The sequence below is a fragment of the Felis catus genome, chromosome B3, assembly GCF_018350175.1.
Source record: "Felis catus isolate Fca126 chromosome B3, F.catus_Fca126_mat1.0, whole genome shotgun sequence".
NCBI classification, from domain to species: domain Eukaryota; kingdom Metazoa; phylum Chordata; class Mammalia; order Carnivora; family Felidae; genus Felis; species Felis catus.
Window position 1 is genome coordinate 98,074,352 of NC_058373.1, and position 19,902 is coordinate 98,094,253.

General features: G+C 39.3%; 1 protein-coding gene across 3 annotated transcripts in view; it reads right to left on the reverse strand.

The window, feature by feature from the left end:
- Positions 1 to 18,485, reverse strand: part of MAP4K5 (mitogen-activated protein kinase kinase kinase kinase 5) — a 112,573-nt gene extending 94,088 nt beyond the window's left edge. For all 3 annotated transcript variants that reach the window (XM_045059913.1, XM_045059912.1, XM_045059911.1), the window contains exons 1-2: positions 18,342 to 18,485; positions 17,889 to 18,109 (exon numbers count right to left, since the gene is read on the reverse strand). In XM_045059913.1, the coding sequence (XP_044915848.1) occupies positions 17,889 to 17,996 (108 nt within the window). In that variant the 5' untranslated portion in view covers positions 17,997 to 18,109; positions 18,342 to 18,485. The remainder of the gene's footprint in view (positions 1 to 17,888; positions 18,110 to 18,341) is intronic.
- Positions 18,486 to 19,902: the final 1,417 nt, after the last annotated feature.

The following is a 19,902-nucleotide window of genomic DNA, read 5'->3' on the forward strand; positions in this document are numbered from 1 at the left end:
GGGGGTAGATGAAAGTCTACATACTATCTGTTCAGTTATCTGTAAATCTGAAACTGTACTAAAAATTAAGTCTATTGGTTACGTTTTAAAGAATACATATAAAACTATGTTTTTAAGTATATACTTTCAGACACATTTAGGAGTCAATTTTTATGATTAAAATCAACATAAATATGTTGTTTCAATTTAATAAAACCAAAATAAAGACACAAGGATAAAGGACACCTTGTTTTGTGTTTTTTTGTTTGTTTGTTTGTTTTTTAGAGATTCTGAGGCGCTCAGAAAGAAACAGCTCCTTGGAAGATATGAACTGCAGAACCAAATAAAATAAAGATGGTATTTTAAAATTCAGCTATACAATGCAGAAGCCAAAATATATGCAGTGACAGAAGTAAAGAGTAAAGAAAAAATATATACTAAAACTCCCACTTATAGGATAAATACTTAAACGCCCGTCTCCACTTTGAAGACATCTGTTCTCTCCAAATGAAGAACTGATGGGCAAATTTTTGTACTCTGTAATTTTCCAGCTGGATTTTTAAAACAGAGAGCAGTACCAGGCTCTTTTATAATAAAAGGCAAAGAGGCTTTCAGGAAAAAAAAAAAAAATCTAAACAGAGACTTACAGATTGAATTTACTAAAGAGATCTTTCAGAAGTTTAACTATATAATTTCACACTATAATCCAGAAGAGTCATACATAATACTGGTTTTTGAAATCCAACATTTCCCTCCAACAAGTTAAATGTGATATTCTCAAGTATTTTTGTTTTCAACTTTAATACACAAGAATGTGAAGATCCTGCATTGTTTATAAAAGGAAGTAATGGAAGTACCATGGTACCGCTACAAAAAGGACCTAAATATATTTCTGATTCCTGTTTATTTTAGTAGGTTATTGATATTTGCTATGTTCAGTCTTAGAAGTATACTAATCACCCAGAACTCTAATATTACTATAGCTTATCTATTATTTAACTCTTAATTAGGAATTGAAATTACTGGGTGGGAAAAGATAAACTAATAATAAATGGGATTAATATCATGATAAAATCCATGAAAGAACCCTTCCTGTTAAATTTTCTATTCTCATTGCCAATGCATTTCCCTTTAACCTCTTAATCAGCATTTCCACGTCAATTTACTACCAGTGAAGTATTTTAACGCAAACTCTCCTGTCTTGGATTTTTTAATTCATAGTAAAAGTTACCCTGAGATTTCCATTTGCACAAAGCGGGGGAAAAAAAAGTAAAGATGCTGAACTTCCTAATTCAGCCATTTCTATTTCAACAACACCATGCAGCTGCCAGTTTTATCAGCTATGAACTTCTTCATATGCTGTGAAATTTTTAAGGTGACTAAAAATAAAGGAAAAGTCTTGTGTCTAGACATTTTATCTACAAGTTTTCAAGGAAGAATAGGAAGATATGACTTAATAATGAACATTACACCTCCATAATCATTAAGTTAGAAGAGAATTTTTTTAAATTAAGTCAAAAAATGAAACATAAGTAATGACAGTCACCATGAACATTCAGCTCTTATATGCAACTTCACTCTTCTTCGTATTAGACCCCTCATCCTATCTCCAATTAACTTCCTTCCAGCATATATTTAGGCCACAAAACTTTTCTGTAAGGCCAATTGGGAGCACCAGTTTTAAACATGCTCCCTTCCTCCAAAAATATTCTTTAACAGAACAGAAAATCCAGACATCTCAAAATTTAACAAGCTATCTTTAGTGACCAGTGATTATTCCTCAGAATCAGGATTAAACATCCTAGATTTAAGAATATGAACTATGGGGAGCCTGGGTGGTTCAGTCGGTTGGGCATCCAACTTCAGCTCAGGTCATGAGCTCATGGCTCATGAGTTGGGCTCTGTGCTGACATCTCAGAGCCTGCTTTGGATTCTGTCTCCCTCTCTCTCTCTGCTTCTCCCCTGCTTGTGCTCTCTGTCTCTCTCTCAAATGGAAATAAATAAACATTAAAAAAAAAAAGAATATCAACTATGATACAAAAGTAGCAACACAGCATCTATAAGGTTTAAAGAATACATAGTCCTGGTTTATCCACAAAAGAAGTAAACAATTATGTCATAGTCTATAAAACCTTTATACCTAAATCTTTATGGAACATTGTTTTTGACTGGTTCAATTCATTGAACAAATACTACTGAATACCTACTATGTGCCAGGTACTGTTGATACTGGAGATTTAGTGACAGAAAACAGTTCCAGGCACCTGGGTGGCTCAGTGGGTTTAGCATCCAGCTCCTGATTTCAGCTCACACCATTGTTCGTGGGATGCAACCCCACATCAGGCTCTGAGCTGACAGCACAGAGCCTGCTTGGGATTCTCTCTCTCTCTCTCTCTCTCTCTCTCTCTCTGTCTCTCTGCCCCACCCCTGCTCGTGCACATGTGTGTGCACATGTGCATGCGTGTGCATGCTCTCTCTCTCAAAATAAATGAACATCAAAAAAGAAAAACAAAAACACTTCCTGCCTTCCAAGACTTTTATCACTTGGAGAGAGATGAAAGTAAAGAGTACCATACAGTGTGAGAAATGCTCTCAAAGGTGATATAAGACAGCACAGGGGGGGTTCTGAGCCCACTCAAAGCTGGCTGGAGAAAGCTTCCAAGAGAAAGTAAGTATAAGCTGAGACTTGGTAAGAAACATCGGGGTTAGGGGGAGCACGGTATGATGGTGGTGGTGGTCATAAGTGATTATGGAAGAATTCCAGGCAATGGTGTAAAGACAGGAGAAAACATGGGCATCTCAAAGAAGTAAAAATATCTTGTGTTAAGGGAACCTAAGAGGGAATGGTAAGACATAAGATTCCTCTGAAGCTTAGGACAGACTGTTTGACTCACTATTCTCTTGTAGCTACCATCTACTACTTTCTTGGTCACCCCTTCCTCGTTCATTTAAGATTTTATAGCCCCTGGTTCACAGTCTTCCTCTCTACCCCTTCTCTTGCCTCCAAGAGAAGTCTTAGAGACTTCAACATCAGATTTACTTCCTGACTTTTCATTGACCTCCTATCTGCATCTTGATTTCAAATACTATACATCCTGATGATGACCTATCCTTTCAGCCCACTAGTCCTTCTGTTCTTATCAAAGAATTCCCCTAGGGCTACCAGGCTACCAATTACATCTTAATTCCCCACACTCTCCCTAAACTGTCGGGGTTCCATGGCCTATCATTCCACTGACAGTCACTCTCTTACAAATATCCTTAATTTCTTTCCCATCTTCCCCTCTGTCACAGTAGCCTGGCAAAATCCAGGCATCAGATTAAACCCAATCATCCACTAATTCCATACTGGTTTTAAATAGCTAAATGTTGTTGGGGGAAAAAAATTTACAAAATCATGTCAGCTGGTCTTGTTTTCAAATCATAACACAGATCTCAAACTACAACTTCTCTAGTAGGTTTGATTTTCCACTCTTCATAAGGACTATTTTACTCGTCTTTCTTCAAACCTTCAATAATGCCTCAGCCTCTTTATTACTCCCTCTTCTCTTACCTATCCTGAGTGATGATGGAATTTCACCTTTTCTTTATCTAAATTCTCCTATGTAGTCTATGGCTTTAACAACCATCTCTAGGACAAATCTCTCCTTACTCAACTCCAGACTCCTAAACCCATGGAAATCTGCCAAGCATCTCAACCTTAACATGTCTAACACAGAACACTTGGTTATCCCTGCTCCTTAAACCCATTCATCCCTCTATCTTCCCAATCTAAATAAAATGAACAGCATCCACTCAGTTCCTTAAATCCAAAACCCAAGGTCCTTCTTCATTTCTTTCCTTCACATTCTTCACATCTGATATATCAGCAAATCCTGATGGCTTAAAAATATAAATCAAATCCATCCACTTCCTTTTACCTCCTCTGCTATACTCTAGTCCAAGCTTGTCTCCATTAGAAACTGGTAAATTATTTAATGTGAAATGCAAAGAAACAGCAAGCCTAGGATAACCCCTACTTTCTGGAATGCACAACTGAGCAGACAGTGTGCTCCCATTCACTAAAATGACAAACATAGGAAGATGAACACGTCTTATGGGGGGAGACAGGAAGGCAGTGAAGGGGCATAGATGAAGGGCTCATATTTGAACATATTTAAATTTTAGGTTCCAATGGAAACCTATCAACTAGTGAGAATGTGTAAGCCACTTAATAGATACCTCCTGAAGCACAAGAGCTAACCTGGATTTGAGCCAGATTTGGGCATCATCGACATTACTGAGTCCAAGCAGTTAGATGAGATTACTTAGGAAGAAAATGGAGAATAAGAAAAAAATAAAGTCAAGAATAGAATGCTAAAAAATTACCCACATTAAGGGATAGTGAAAACAGACAAAACTACAACTAAAACCACTCCAGAGAGACTATTCTATTAGAAGCTCAGTTTGGAGAAACTCCTAGAAATCATCAATTCAACTTCTCTCTGAAAAACAATTCTCTTCTTAGTCTAAATACAGAAATCATTTGCTCAATGTGATATTCATTTTTAAGATAACTTTAGTTGTAGGAAGGCTTTTTTATGATAAGCAAAGTCTACTTTCCTATAGTTTCTCCTCATTGGTCCCAGTTTTGGTCTGTGAGAGAATACTGATTTAGTATATTTTTCCTGCTGTGACAAATTTCACATATCTAAATTACGAATTTATTCAGTAAATATTGAGTCCCTATGGCACTCAGGGGCTAGGTTCTAATTTTAACCCTCCTCAGGAAAAAAAATATATGTATAAAAGCTCCGTTCTAACTACAAACATCCAACCCCTTCAAAATGCAACATACAGATTCATCACCCTTCCCATCATTCCAGATACTATGTACTTTGACTAAGTGCTCAGAGTTTGATATCCAACAAAAATGACAGCAGTTGTAACATTAGATTCATAGCATTAAAGAAGATTTTTTTGAATTTCTATAAACTTATACTTTTAGAATTTAAAAATAAATGTTGAAAATGTTATATTCAAAATAGAATGCAATGCTTTATCCTTTGACAAGAGCAAAGTAAAGTGCTTCATTTTATTTCTATCATAAATCCTTTCAGGAAAAAAGGGAGGTTATAAATACTAGATATATTATACACTATGTAAGTTGTTATATAAATTTCAAGGAAATTGGTTCCAATAAGACTATCAAATTTATGGGAACAAAATATAATAAGGGTAGATCCACTTATAGCCTAAACTCCACATGAAAATTTAAAATAAAGATTAGTCATTCATTATTTTAATATTTTTCTCAGTGAGGGGTACCCAGGTGGTTCAGTTGGTTAAGCGTCCAACTTTGGCCCAGAACATGATCTTGAGATTCTTGAGTTCAAGCCCCATGTCGGGCTCTGTGCTGAGAGCTCAAAGCCTGGAGGCTGCTTCAGATTCTGTGTCTCCCTCTCTGTCTGCTCCTCCCCCACTCGTGCTCTATCTCTCTCTCTCTCTCTCTCAAAAATAAACATTAAACAATTTAAATTTTTTTTTTCACTGAGCACCTCTCATGCATCAGGTACTTAGATAGGCAGGTAATATTGCTGGAGCAAGAGCAAAGAATTACAAAGATTTACCTGCCCTGTTTGAGTTTCAATGGGACAGATTTTAGATAGCACCTAAAAAGGAACTGACTGCTTCTAAACATAGTATGTCCTTACTGTATAAATAAGTTAAATGACTATTTGTCAAGGATAGGTTATGGGACACAAGCACTGTGGGAGAAGTTTCTGCCAACTCACCAACTCCTTAATTTTTGTGGAGTAAGTATTTCCAAGCTGCCTTCCACACACAGTTATACAGGTCTAGACAGGTGCTCCTGCTGCCATAGAAAGAGACTGTATTGCAGGGTTTCCCTGAAGACATATTACCAGGCAGACAGATTCAGAGCCTGAGGCCTTCCTGTTTAGGTCACTCCAAATCTGGCCACATGACTTAGATCTCAGGACACACTAAAGACTTAGCCTGTCAGGACACTTACTTGTCTGTGAAAACTGTTTTCCTAACCCTTTCTTAGAACAGATTGATTTTATTAAAAGGAGACTTTCATCCAAAAGATTACCTAAATTGAATTAATTATCTGCAAGTCCTAATGGCAAAGAAAAGAAGGGCTTCTGTCAAGATTACAAGAGGTAGGGAATCACTGTTGGTGGGTGCAATGTTTTTGAGGAATAACTGGTCGAAACTCACTAAAACTTCAAAAAGCTTAGAAAATTTAATTCTAGAAATTTACTTAAAGAAACAATATTATTTGTGTGTTAAGAATTTGTTCAAGGACACTGATCACAGCACTGCTTGTAATAAAGAAATATTGGAAAGAGTCTACTTGTTCAACAATAATGAATTAAAAATTATACAATGATACAAGTAATACATAAATATAAAATGAGTAGATTTACTAACAAAAAGTTTGTGATATATTATTTTTTAATGTTCATTTATTTTATTTTTTATTTTTTTTAACGTTGATTTATTTTTGAGACAGAGAGAGACAGAGCATGAGCATGGGAGGGTCAGAGAGAGAGGGAGACACAGAATCTGAAGCAGGCTACAGGCTCTGAGCTGTTAGCATAGAGCCTGATGCGGCGCGCGAACTCATGAACCCCAAGATCATGACCTGAGCCGAAGTATGATGCTTTACCCACTGAGCCACCCAGGCGCCCCAATGTTTATTTTTGAGAGACAGCACGTGCATGCGAGGGAGACACAGAGAGAGAAGGAGACAGAGAATCTGCAGCAGACTCTGCACAGAGCCGATGTGGGACTCAAACTCACAAACTGTGAGTTCATGACCTGAGCCGAAACCAAGAGTCGGACGCTTAACCACCCAGCCACCCAGGTGCCCCTGTGATATATTATTAAATGAAAAAAAATGAATTATCATACATATATATACACACACACACACTATATATAACGTATATTGCATGTGATTCTGTGTTTTTATATACTATGATTTATGTATATACCGTTAATGTTAGCTTTTAAAAGTGTACAAAAAAATCTACAGCAATGTTTATCTTTTGGTAAAGAAGATAGAGGTAATTTTTCATTTCTTCCTATATCATACTTTTCTAAAAATGGGTATGTTGCTTAAAATGTATTTTAAAAATAAAAGGTAGGAAAGAAGGCTATTTCTGCCAAAGCAAGGAAGAGAGAGGCACAATAGGAAGGAAGGCAAATCCTTCCTACCCTTGGATCGATGCAACTGCAGAAATAATAATAGGAAATTATTCCTGGAAAAAAAACTGCTAAGAGACCCAAGCATCTCCATCATCTAATACAATTAGTAGCTGAAAAACTTAAAATGTAAAAGTTGTTAATAATTTACTGAGGGGCACCCGGGTGGCTCAGTTAAGTGGCTGACTCTTGATTTCGGCTCAGGTCATGATCTCACAGTTCAGTTTGTGAGTTTGAGCCCCACATCCGGCTCTATGCTGACAATGAAGAGCCGACTTGGGATTCTCTCTCTCTCCCTCTCTCTGCCCCTCCCCCGCTTGCACATGTGCATGCATGCATGCACGCACTCTCTCTCTCTCAAATAAAGAAATAAACTTAAATAATTTATTGAAAGTTACATCTGTTAAAATAATTTAAGACACGCTTACATTGGATTCTCCCTGATACTGGTAAGGACTAAAAAAGTGGGGCAGGACAGCACAGGACACCTAAAAAAGGAGGTACATGTGTGTGCGAAATAACACACCGGTTCACAAGACAACACTAAAAGTCACATCCTTCTCAGGCAGTCCTGTTTACCTTAAATTAGAGGCACACAGAAGTAACTAGCTAATGCTATCTGCCTGAAATAATTAGTGTTTTGTTTATTTTAATTTATAATAGCATTATATAATACAGTCTATGGGACTCAGTTAACCTAGATAACAATAACCATGAGTCTAAAGTTCAGACAAAATGAGGGCAAGAAAAGGCACAGTAAGAAGAGTGTCCCAACAACCAAAAAAAGGACAGACTTTCTTTTTAGTTATTTACATTGTAGGGTGGCTGTGAGCCGACTCATCTTCATAGTAAAGACAAATCAACCCTGGGTTCCGATTTGGAAAATATGACGGTAAGAGTAACGACCAGGAGGGGTAACCAGGAAAAAGCGCCTCTTAAAACTGGTGCCGAGAACTGAAGCTTACACGTACATTCAAATCCATCCAAAAAATCCCTCATCTCTAAGCAGAGGAGTGAGGCCACGAAGTCTCATCTGACCATAATTTGTACAGAGCTTATTATGTGGTAGGCAATGTGTTAAGAGCTGTGTGTGCAGCAATGAATTTAAAGGTACAGTGCCGAGGCAGCTTGGTATAGTAGAAACAACAGAGATTATAGAGTCAGAAGAGCTAGATTCAAATCCTCAGAATGCCGCTTACTAACAGTAAGATATAGGACAAATAGTAAGTTTTTTCTTGGGTAAACTAGAGATGATAACATACCTGTCCCTACTTCATAGGATTATTTTTAAAAACAAATAATATACTGATTATGGGAGAGCTAAACAAACATTAGTCACTCTTAGTCATTTTAATCTGATTTCGTTTTTGTAAAAATGTTGGAAGGTAGGGGCCAGTATGATTCATGGGCCCAAACACCTCCAAGGACAGATCAGGTTATCCGCCTGGCTTCCCAATTCATCTTCTCAAAATCTGAGTGGGAGATGATGACATTTAACAGAAATAGAGATATGTTTGACCTAAATTCATCTTGCCCTTTACAGAGACTTATCTACACTAACTTAAACAGTACTTCACATAACTGGAGAGCACTAGCCTTCTAATAACACTCAAATGTACAAATAGTCCAATACAGCCAAGTGAAAGTGCCTGCTCCAATTTATCTCAACTTGGACTAAGTTCTCAAATTGACAACAAAGCCCTGAAAATACATGTTTTCACTTGTTAATAAGCTTCATGTTTCTCTTCCTGTGTATTTGGTATGAAACCACAATTTAAACCTGAGAAGTGAAACTTTTGTAAATTTTGAAAGCAAAACTAGAAAAGAAATCTAAGTCAATCTGCAATCTCCCATTTTACCAACAACACTGGAAATGATGGATAAAGTGAAAATGGTAAACCTATGTAATAAAAATAACAAGAACACTAAAATGTATTACAAGCCTAAGGTGAAGGCTATATTCACAGGTCAATTCTGGAAACAGAATTTATATACCTGCACCAGTGATGGCACTATTTTATGTCTATCTTCACCAAGATGAAAGTATTTTAAAGACTTCTTTTATAGTTCTCAAAACATTTCTATGAAGACAGAAAAGAGTTTTTAAATAATTTGCCTTCAGCCATGATCCAGAGCATCACATCTACTGTCAGAACCATATTCTTTTTTTTTAGGTAGTCATAAAATAAGCCTACTTCTGCACAGTAAGAAAAACAAATACTAAATACGATTTAACCAGATGATTTATAAAATAGTAAACATCCATAACAGTATACTTCACCTTAATAACACATTTTATTTTCACATAACCTTACAAAATATTTAATTGTTATTGAACTTGATTTAATTAAAATCACAATGATCTATACTCTTGCACCAGCCAATAAGATGGTATGATGGCAATGCCATGTCTTAGTTCTAATTCCTGACCCTGAAGCTTACAATTTAGCAGTATAGATAGGGTCAGGTGATTCAGTAAGGCAGAAATATTTAAGACTTCCTCTGATTACACAGATATTCACCTGGCTAAGTCCTCGTTTGCTTCAAGTCTTTGCTCAAATCTAACCTTTTCAATGAGGCGGACCCTGATGATCCTCTTAGAATTCCCCAACCTGACCCCTCCATACCATCCTGGCAATCCTGATCCCCCTTAACCTGCTCATCTTTTCCTTCTTTCCATATCGTTAATCACCTGCTAACATATTACATAATTTTTATCATGTTTATTGTCTCTCTCTCCTACTAGAATCTAAGTTCCATAAGAGCAAGAATCTTGGTCTTCCTCTTCACAGACCCCAAGGCCTCAAAACAGTATCTGGCACATAAGAGGCCCTCACTAAATATTGGTTAAATGTTAAATACACCTTTCCACCCTGTCATCACCCTGCTCCATCCCAGCTCCCCATTGATCAATGTGCCTCAGCCTAACCATACTCATAGGAAAACAAACAGAACTGGAAATCTATGGAGGCTCTACTTTAGAGCAGAAGAGGGAGAGAAAAAAAGGGGGAGGGTAGAAGAAAGGGAGGGAAGGAGGCTTTAAAAGTATTCCCCGTCTATGTCCCTGATAACCCCATCCTAAGTTTTTGCCCTTAATCTTTCTAAATTTTCAATACCTCCCAAATTCTTTGTCTTGATTTTATTCCCTGTGGAATTGTGTCTCAAAATTCAGCAACACTCCTGGTCACTTGGGTGATAAAACAATCCTGAAGAATAATAACTGAAAAGCTATAATCATTCTCAATGGGAGGAAAAAAACAGAAGCAGTGGAAGAAACTGCTGGAAGAAGCAGTGGAAGAAGTCTGTCTCATTTCTTTTTCCTTTCATAGCTAAGCTGCTTCAAGGAGGGTTCTACATTCCCTTAACTTCCTTACTTACCATTCATACCTCAAATTTTACTTTTTAAAAAATTAATTTTAATTTTAATTCAAATATAGCCGACACACAGCATTACATTAGTTTCAGGTGTACAACAGTGATTCAACAACTCTGTAAGTTATGCTATGCTCACAAATATAGCTATTGTCACCATATAACACTTTACAATACCACTGACCATGTTCTCTATGTTGTACCTTTCATTCCTATGATGTATTCATTCCATAACTGGAAACCTGTACCTCCCACTTCCCTTTACCCATTTTGCCCATCCCCTTCCCCCACTCCCCCCTCCCCTCTGGCAACTACCAGTTCTCTGTTTTTATGGGTCTGTTTCTGCTTTTTTAATTTGTTTGTTCATTTTTCAGATTCCACATATAAGTGAAATCATATGGTATTTGTCTTTCTCCGTCTGACTTACTTCACTTAGCATAATATCCTCTAAGTCCATCCATGTCATCACAAATGTTAAGATTTCATCCTTTTTATGGCTGAGTAATATTCCACTTATATGCAGGTATGATATATATACATATATATATACATACATGTGTGTGTATATATAGTCTATCACATCATACTTACCAATTTATCTATCGATGGACACTTGGGATACTTCCATATCTTGGCTACTGTAAATAATGCTGCAATAAACACAGGTGTGGATATATTTTTTTGAATTAGTGTTTTCCTTTTCTTTGCGTAAATACCCAGTAGAGGAATTACTGGGTCATATGGCATTTCTATTTTTAATTTTTTGAGGAATCTCCATACTGTTTTATACAGTGGCTGTATCAATTTACATTCTCACCAACAAGTTCCTTTTTCTCCACATCCTTGCCAACATTTGTTATTTCTGTTCTTTTTTTGATATCAGCCATTCTGACTGGTGTAAGGTGATACCTCACTGTAGTTTTGATTTGCATTTCCCTGATGATTACTGATACTGAATCTTTTGTTCTTAATCAACCCTTTCGACTCCTTACTTACACGACCACTATGTTGCTCACTCCTTCAAAACATATTGAGCACATACTATCTGGGAGGGACTGTGCTAGGCTAGCTGATTCAACAGTAGATGCAAGATCCCCGTTCTCATGCAGTCTGAATAGAGCAGGAGATTGACAGCAACGATGACATGTGATGAATGATGAGTAAGAGGGTAAGAAATCATTCAGCAAATAAACATGACCTTATTTAAGGGACAGAAAAGGCCTCCCTGAAAATGCAGTTTTTAAAAACAAATTTAAAGAGAAGATAGGTGAAAAAGAAGAAGCGGCAAAGTATTCTAAGAAAAGGAAATACTATCTGCAAAAACCTGAAGGACAGACAGTAGAGTGCATATAAGGAACTGAATGAAATTCAGTATGGTTAAAATGTCAGGATAGGCAAGGTCTTAAAGTGTATGATATTCTAAGGCTTTACTCCATAGACAAAGAGAAGGAGGAATGACACAAACTTCAGATTTATATTTTTTGAAGATCAATATATTTTCCTTATTGCAGTCAGAGCAAAGGGGAACAAGAATAGATGCAGGAGATGACAGAGATCTTGATTTCTACGAAATTCTTGATTTCTTTTTTTTTTTTTTCTTAATGTTTATTTGTGAGAGAGAGAGAGGGAGAGAACATGAGCAGGGGAGAGAGGGAGACAGAGGATACAAAGTGGGCTCTGTGCCGAGAGTGGACAGCCTGATGCGGGGCTTGAACTCACCAACTGTGATAATATGACTGAGCTGAGGTTGGACACTTAACTGACTGAGCCACCCAGGCGCCCCAAAACTCTTGATTTCTATGAAAAGTTTCTCTTTTGTTTGTTCTTTGTTTCTTCTCAGACACCTTCAATGTCATTTTCTTCTGCCACCTCTCTTAAGACTACAGCATTTCCTCAACTCTCCTATAAACTCTCTTGGGTGACCTCACCTATACTTCACAGGTACCACCCCATAAAGTGATGATGACTCCCAAACCTGTATCCCCAGTTCATCTCTCAAGTCCAGAGCTGCACTGTGCTACCATCTGTCAGACATATCCACCCATCAATGTCATATGTTGAAAACCACACACAAGATCCAAACCCACAAATTTAGTATTTTCTAATTCTGTTGATGGCAGCAATATAGTCACCCAAATCAGAATTTTAAATGCCACTGATTACTTGTCCTTCCCCCAACTAATCACCAGGTAATTTTGATCATCTTCTAAATATGACTCATCCATCCCTTCCTTTTATCTCCAGTTCCAATGCCTAAATTTAGGCTTATATGAACTCTCATTTGGATAATTCAGTGACTGGTCTTTATACTTCCAGTAACTTTATCTAATCTATCCACTACACTGTGAGAGATTCTACAGTGTTTTCTCAATTTATAGGAAGAAGTCCAGATTCTTTGACATAGGTCCATTATCTGGTCCTTTTCTGCCCCAAAATAGCCTGTGTTCTCCATCTATGACATCTCTGCCAGATTTGGTCACTCCAAATCCCTCAAAATTCATCGTGGCTTCTCAAGATACCAGGTGTTTGCACACACTATTCCCAGAGCCTGAAATATCTTTCCCATCTTGTCCACCTGAAAATCACCCTGCATTCTTTTAAAATCCAGTTAATGTCCTTTCTTCCATTATTAATCCTCCCTGGTTCACGTCATACTTCTCTCTCCTCTCCTCCGTTCCCCTATCCCCAGTAAAAACAGAGCTGGGTATTTCTTTGACTTCACTTCTACTATTGCACTTACCACATTATAACTGTTTATATGTCTGTTTTCCCAACTAAATTACATGTTCCTGGTTGACAGTGTACTTTCTCTTTCTTGTGTTTGGATCCCCATCCCCTAACATCCAATTGGCATTCAACAAATATTTCCAGAATAAATGAATCTATATACAATGGGATCCTGGAATATGTTTCGAAGTGCCTCATGCCTTTTCAGAATTGTGACTTCTGGCTTAAGGGAGAGAAAAGGAGGGCATATATAAAAGAGGGATTCACCACAGTGGACCCAGTTCACCCAGGACCGAGAAGAACCCATGGAAGTGATAAAACTACATGATAGAGATTTCCACACAAATTATACATTATTCATAATCGCAAAAAAATTATTTTAATTGAAAACAAAAATGAATCTTAGAAAGATTCACTAAATGGGTGTTTGTTCAACAGACCCTTTAAAAATAGATCCTTCAAAACTGGTATTTTTGGATAATATTTAATTACCAGGGAAAATACTAGCCGTCCCAATTCAAGCAGAAAAAAGAGATACATTGCAGTCCTAATTTTATATAAATCATTTTTAGAAACATATTGGTTTAAAAATATCAGGAAAGGGGTGCCTAGGGGGCTCAGTCAAGCATCTGACTCTTGGTTTCAGCTCAGGTCATGATCTCACTAGAGACTGAGCCCCACATCAGGTTCTGCACTGACAGCACGGAGCCGGCTTGGGATTCTTTCTCTCCCTGTCTCTCTGCCCCTCCCCAGCTCAAGCTCTCTCTCTCAAAATAAATAAATAAACTTAAAAAAACTAAACAAACAAAAACAAGAAAAAAGCCAAAATAAACTATGTTGAATTATTAACAGCATTATCTCTGGGTAATTTTCTATAACTAATGTCATTCAATAATTTATTGAGCATCCATCTGTTATCACACAGTGATGAACAAGAGACATCTATTCCTGCCCTCCTGCAGCTAAACATGTCATACTTGTATAATCAATCAGAAAAAGCAATGCAGGTTAGAAAAATACATGGGCTCTAAATTTATATCCCACAAAAGGTAAAAAAAAAAAAAAAAAAAAGATTTCTAGACCTTCTCTGGAATGGAGGTTGGGAACAATTTCGATACAGAAATTTCAATAAAGACCACCACAATGGCTTGTACTGTTAACTATGAACTGTATCATGATGCTGTACTCTCTAGATCACTTGACATGTCTAGATCTTCTGTGGACAGAAGACAGTGAACACACTGTATCTCCAGACCTCTTCCTGCTGGCAGATTTAAATATTAACATTAATTACAAATAAAATTTGCCCAGCTTAAATTTAACCTTTATCCATCTTCCACCACATTTCCTTTCTCTTTTGTGTTTCTTCCCCCTGCACCATTTCCTGCTCTTGCCCTATTTATCTAAAAGAATACTTATCCTTTCAACCAGGGAATCGCCAGATTGAGCTCTCCCCTACTGGAGATTCTCAGCAAAGACAGGAGCTTCAGAGGAGATCCGTGTTTTCGAAGAACATATATATAATTCACAAAGATTCTCAAAGGTGTAGTCCTTCTAAAGTTCCTGCTTCCTAAGATACCTGCTTTTCCTGGCAAGAATAAAATCCTGCTCCAGATGGTTGCTGGAGCTGTAATATTTATAAAGAAAAGTACAAATAATACCTGACTACAACAGCAACTAATGTACTTTCATTACTCTTCACTGTTATTATTTTACTAACTTATATCACTGACTGAAAATACTTCTAAAACTTTCAAGGATTTTCAGTTCATCAGAAACGTGATAAACGGCAAAATTGCTCTGAGCTCCAAAACTTCAGCACTACATCCCAAATGTTACATGTTTTTAGGAATATTAAGGAGTAAATACAAACTGACAAAATCCTGTAGGATTCAGAGAGCTGAAAAAGGATATGCTATGAAATATTCTTTCAGAAATATTTTTCCTAGAGAACTCAAATAATTGAAATTTGTACTAAAAATACATGGCAGGATATCATAATAGGAATTACAGAGAAACACAGAGTATTAAGTGCTAATTTAATGTTGTGATGTTGAAAGAATATGCCCAGACAACGAGGTGATAGAATTACTGATAGTTATTCATTCATTCATTTATTCATTCATTCAATCTTCAAATTTTTAGAAGCACTTACTCTATGCCAGACATAATTCCAGGTGCTGTTAGAAACAGAGCAGTGAACAAAACACATAAAACTCCTGCCCTCATTGAGTACATGAGTGGATTGAAACAGATAATAAACAAGAAAAAAATAAGTAAAAGATGTTACATGATAATTAAGTACAAGAAAAAAAAAAGTAGGAAAAAAAGATGGAGGGTGTAAAAGCAAGGGGGGAAGGGAGCAAGCTGTGGCTGTCTGAGGAAAACATTCTGAGCAGAGAAAATAGGAAGAACACATAAAGACCCAAAGGTGGGAAGATGCTTATTATGCATGTTTAAGGAAGAGCAAACAGGCCAGTGTGGCTAGAACAGAATGAAGAGGGGAAAGAGTAACAGATGACGGGGGAGAGATAAGCAGGAAGGGCTGGGGATTCCTGGAGGAGCCTTTGAGTAAGGTTTTTGTGGACAGGTAAGATAGCAACAGGTGAAAGCAGGGGAGGGTGTTGGAAAGTGATTCCAGGTAATCAGAACAAAGGGAAACGAAAGACAGGGAACCAGGATTTTGAGCATGTTTAGCAATCAAAGGCTGCCCAAGTATGGATGAGTGTAAGTGTGAGGGAGCATGAATGTGGGGAGGGAAGGAGATGGGGTGGGGCGAAGGGGGGTGAAGATGATATATGATAAATATTCAGTCACTGATCCTCTGTTTAGGAGCTATGGAAGAGAGACACAGGGCAGGGAGGCACCAGGCTAAAGGACAAGCATTAGCTTTCCTTTTAATATAACCCTTTGCTTTTCCTGCAAGAATAAAATCCTGCTCCGGACAGTTGCTTTAGTTATTATACTTACAAAGAAAAAAGGTGGGGATCTTGAGATTTTTGTGGAGAAAACACTTTAAATTTTATTGTAGTAGAGAAAAAATATACAAGAACTGGAACTTGGACTATTTCATTAATATGAACTAAATTCAACTGATCTCATACATAGTGAATCATAAAATGAAAATGACTAAAAAGTGGGACTGAGAAAGCAAGAAGGCATTTCAATTTTTCAAGAGCATTCCACAAAATGGCTAACCCATAGCTAAACAATGAAGAGTTAATTACCTCCAATTCTACATAAAGAAGAGGATTCTGTTATAATTATCCGTTTTGAATTCAAAGGTATTCACAGAGCAAGAATTGGGACTTTCCTCACAGTTCAATACCCCATGCCTAGAACAGCACCTAGTATAGAAAAATTCAAATGCCCTTTTAATGAATAAAAAGCCTACCCATCACAGTCCATTTCAGTAAAATGACATATAGCATTTTGAATTGTTATTAATAGATTCATCATATACCATCACGAATTATTATTATTAATAGTATATTAAAAAAAAGCAGAAAAGGAGAAAAAAAAAAGGATGTTTTCTTTCCATTTTACCATCCATGCAAAACAACGACAAACCCCAGAGGAATCTACCAGTAAATCACCCATATGACACAGGCTATTTCAACTATATGCAGAGGTGTTGTCTGGAACAATGGGATAAATATCGTGATTGAATCCAATAAACAAAGCTGTTACAAAATCAAAGGAAATTTCCCTCAATATATCCATATGAATTGCATTAACACTCCCTTTTTGGAAGAGAAAACAAAAAGCATATAAGAATGTGAAACGATCTCTTTCCTTTTAGTCCTTCAAGAACTCAGTGTATTTGCGGAATTCAGCTTGCTTCTCTATGACTTCTCTTTAATCTCAAATTAAGAGTCCCTTATCCTCCTGCCTGTTTCAACTAATGCAAAAGAGTACAATTAAAAAGACAACAGCTCTTATCCTCTCTTGGTCGGGGATGTTATAAATCCCTGAGAGAGGAACTGCTAAAGTAGAAGAATAAACAAACAAACAAACAAAATCAACCAAATACAAATGATGAAACATCTAGCAGAAAAAGCAGAATTCTACATAGGATAATGTTTGCGCACACGTCATTTTGCTCAGCATTAGACTACTTACAGTTAAACCAGACAGACCCCCTTTCACATGACTTTTTAAATCAAGCTCATCCATTTGAAAGTTTTCTTTAAATGCAAATGCCTAATGTCAATATGCTTTCCCATCGACTGTCTGGCAGGAAGCATTTTTCCATGCTAAGACTAGCATCCTCAACTGCAACTCTATATTCGAACTCCCCTCAACAACACAAACGAAAAAAGCTTTTATACTACAAAAAAAAAAAAAAAAAAGGTACGACAGTGGGTTTTGCAAAGGTGTGTGGTTAGTTCTGCATGTTGTGAGCGGTCAGAGCAAGCTATGACTAAAAGGCGCTCAGAACTGAGTAAAAAAGGAACCCCGACCCCTTCATCTCCAAGATGCAACAATAAAGGCATCCTCCCTACGCCTCCTACTTCGCTAGAAAGTAGCCCTACTCCCGGGAGCCAGCCGACCGCAGGAAAGGAGCCCGCCGCCCGGCCGGGCCGGGCCTGCCTCACCTTATAGACGTCTCCGTAGGTGCCGCTGCCGACCCTCTGAACGAGCTCGTAGTCCTGCTGCGGGTTCCGCCTCAGGATGTCCGCGACAGGCCGCAGCGGGGCCTCCATCTTCGCTCAGGGCCCGCGCCCCGCCGGTTCTGCCCGCGGCGCCCGGATCGATTCCCGCTAACGAGAACGAGCGGCGCCGCTTCCCAACATGGAGCCTCTGCCCGCAGCTCCGCCTGCACCAGGGACAAGCAAAGGCTACAACCCCGAGCGGCCCAGCCCCTTCCCTTCCGCCCCGCCGCGGGCCGCGGAGAAGCGGGCCTGGAAGGGTCCGCGGCGTCCCCGCAGTCCCGTTCCGGCCGCGGCCCTTCCCCCTCCCGGCCGCCCGCGAACCGCCGGGGCCTGGGGCTGGCTCGGCACCCGAGGGGGGCGGCCCCGCTCTTTGTTGAGCGCTGACCCGGGACCTACTTCCTTGCCGGCGTCCGCGTCCTGCTTCCCGGCGTCCGCCGGCCGCTCCCGGTCTTGCGCCGCCGCCTCCCGCCGCACCGCACGTCCTCTCGCAGGCGGCGGAGGCGCGTACCGCCGCCGCCGCCGCCGCCGCCGCACCACGTCTCCCACCCGGGGCTGCGTCACCGGGTGAAACGTTCCTGGCCAGCGTGGGTCGGCGCCCAGCGGCCCGCCCGAGCGCTCCGGCCGCGGGACCAGAGTGCCGCCCTGAGGCCTGGTCGGGACACGACACCCTCCGGGCCGGGCCACCGCGCCCCCCAGCCCCCCCACGGCCGGCCGCGTCCTTTCGGGGGCCCAGCCTCTCCTACCCACTCTGAGATTAGGACCCCCCACGCTCACCCCGTGAGCCGACGGGCCTCTGCTAAACCGCCCCCAGATCCGTCAGGTAAACTTGGGAGGGTGACGGGTAGAGGGAGAAGGGTGGGCACGAGGGCAGCCTTTCCAGTTCAGCACGGGAAAGGTACTGAGGGCACTGGGCCAGAAGTTACCTGGCAGTGGGGCGCCAGGGAAGGAGGTGGGGGAGTGCCGGCTTAACTAAGCCGCGGCACACCCGACTGCACCTTCCTGTTTTGCAAACCATTCCCGGTGGTACCAGCTTGAGGCTGCACTACACAGCTGCGCAACCTGTCTCCTACTGAGTTTTTCCACATTTCTGAAAGCCTGAATTCCTAGGAAGTCACAGTGGCCTTTATCCCTGTTGGGCACACGCAGTGCCTTGCCGCGGGGATTGCTCCTTAGATTGGATGAGGAGTTCTTCAGAAGCTGAAACAAAATCAAGAGACCACGACCTGATTCTGGCTCTACTTCTTCCTCAGTAGGTGATCTGGGACAAGACATCGTAGTTGACAATATCTCAATATAATTATCTGCAGCTTGAAGAGGATAAGGTTTTGCATCTGACAGCCAAGCAAGTGTTTATGAGGCATTTTACGGGATTACAAAGAGGATTTTCAAATATAAGAAGTTGTAAAATACTTCACAGTGCATAGAATATGGAACAGGAGTTCAAGGAAGTAATTTGGCTGGTATTTCACAAGCTATTTTGCAGTTCTAGTTCCAGCGTTGTTTGGAAGGTAGAAATAAAGTTGCCAGGTTTATGTGTACTGGTAAAAATATTCCTAGAATCCAGTAGAGGTTTTGAACAGGAAAGCCAGATGAACACTCAGCCAGTGCATTTATTAACTGAAAAATCACAAAAGAGCAAGTTACAGATGTTAGCTTGTGGTTTTGAACATCCAATTCAATTCTGTTCTTGGGCAATATACTCCTTGTTGATCGTTGTAATTAGTTGTATAATGTAGAAATTAAATTTACACCTTAACAGGACAAGGAATATATGTATTTTCTTGTGCTCCATGCACAAAGGGCACTTATTTAGGGAGTATAAGTAAGCTCAGACTTACATGCTCTATGGACAAAGCCTATGTGTTTGCTGCATTGAAAAAATTGTTGAAGAACAGTTCCTTCTTTCAAAGCTTCTTGGCACTTGTTTTGGTGGGCACATACTTTTGGCTTCAATGAC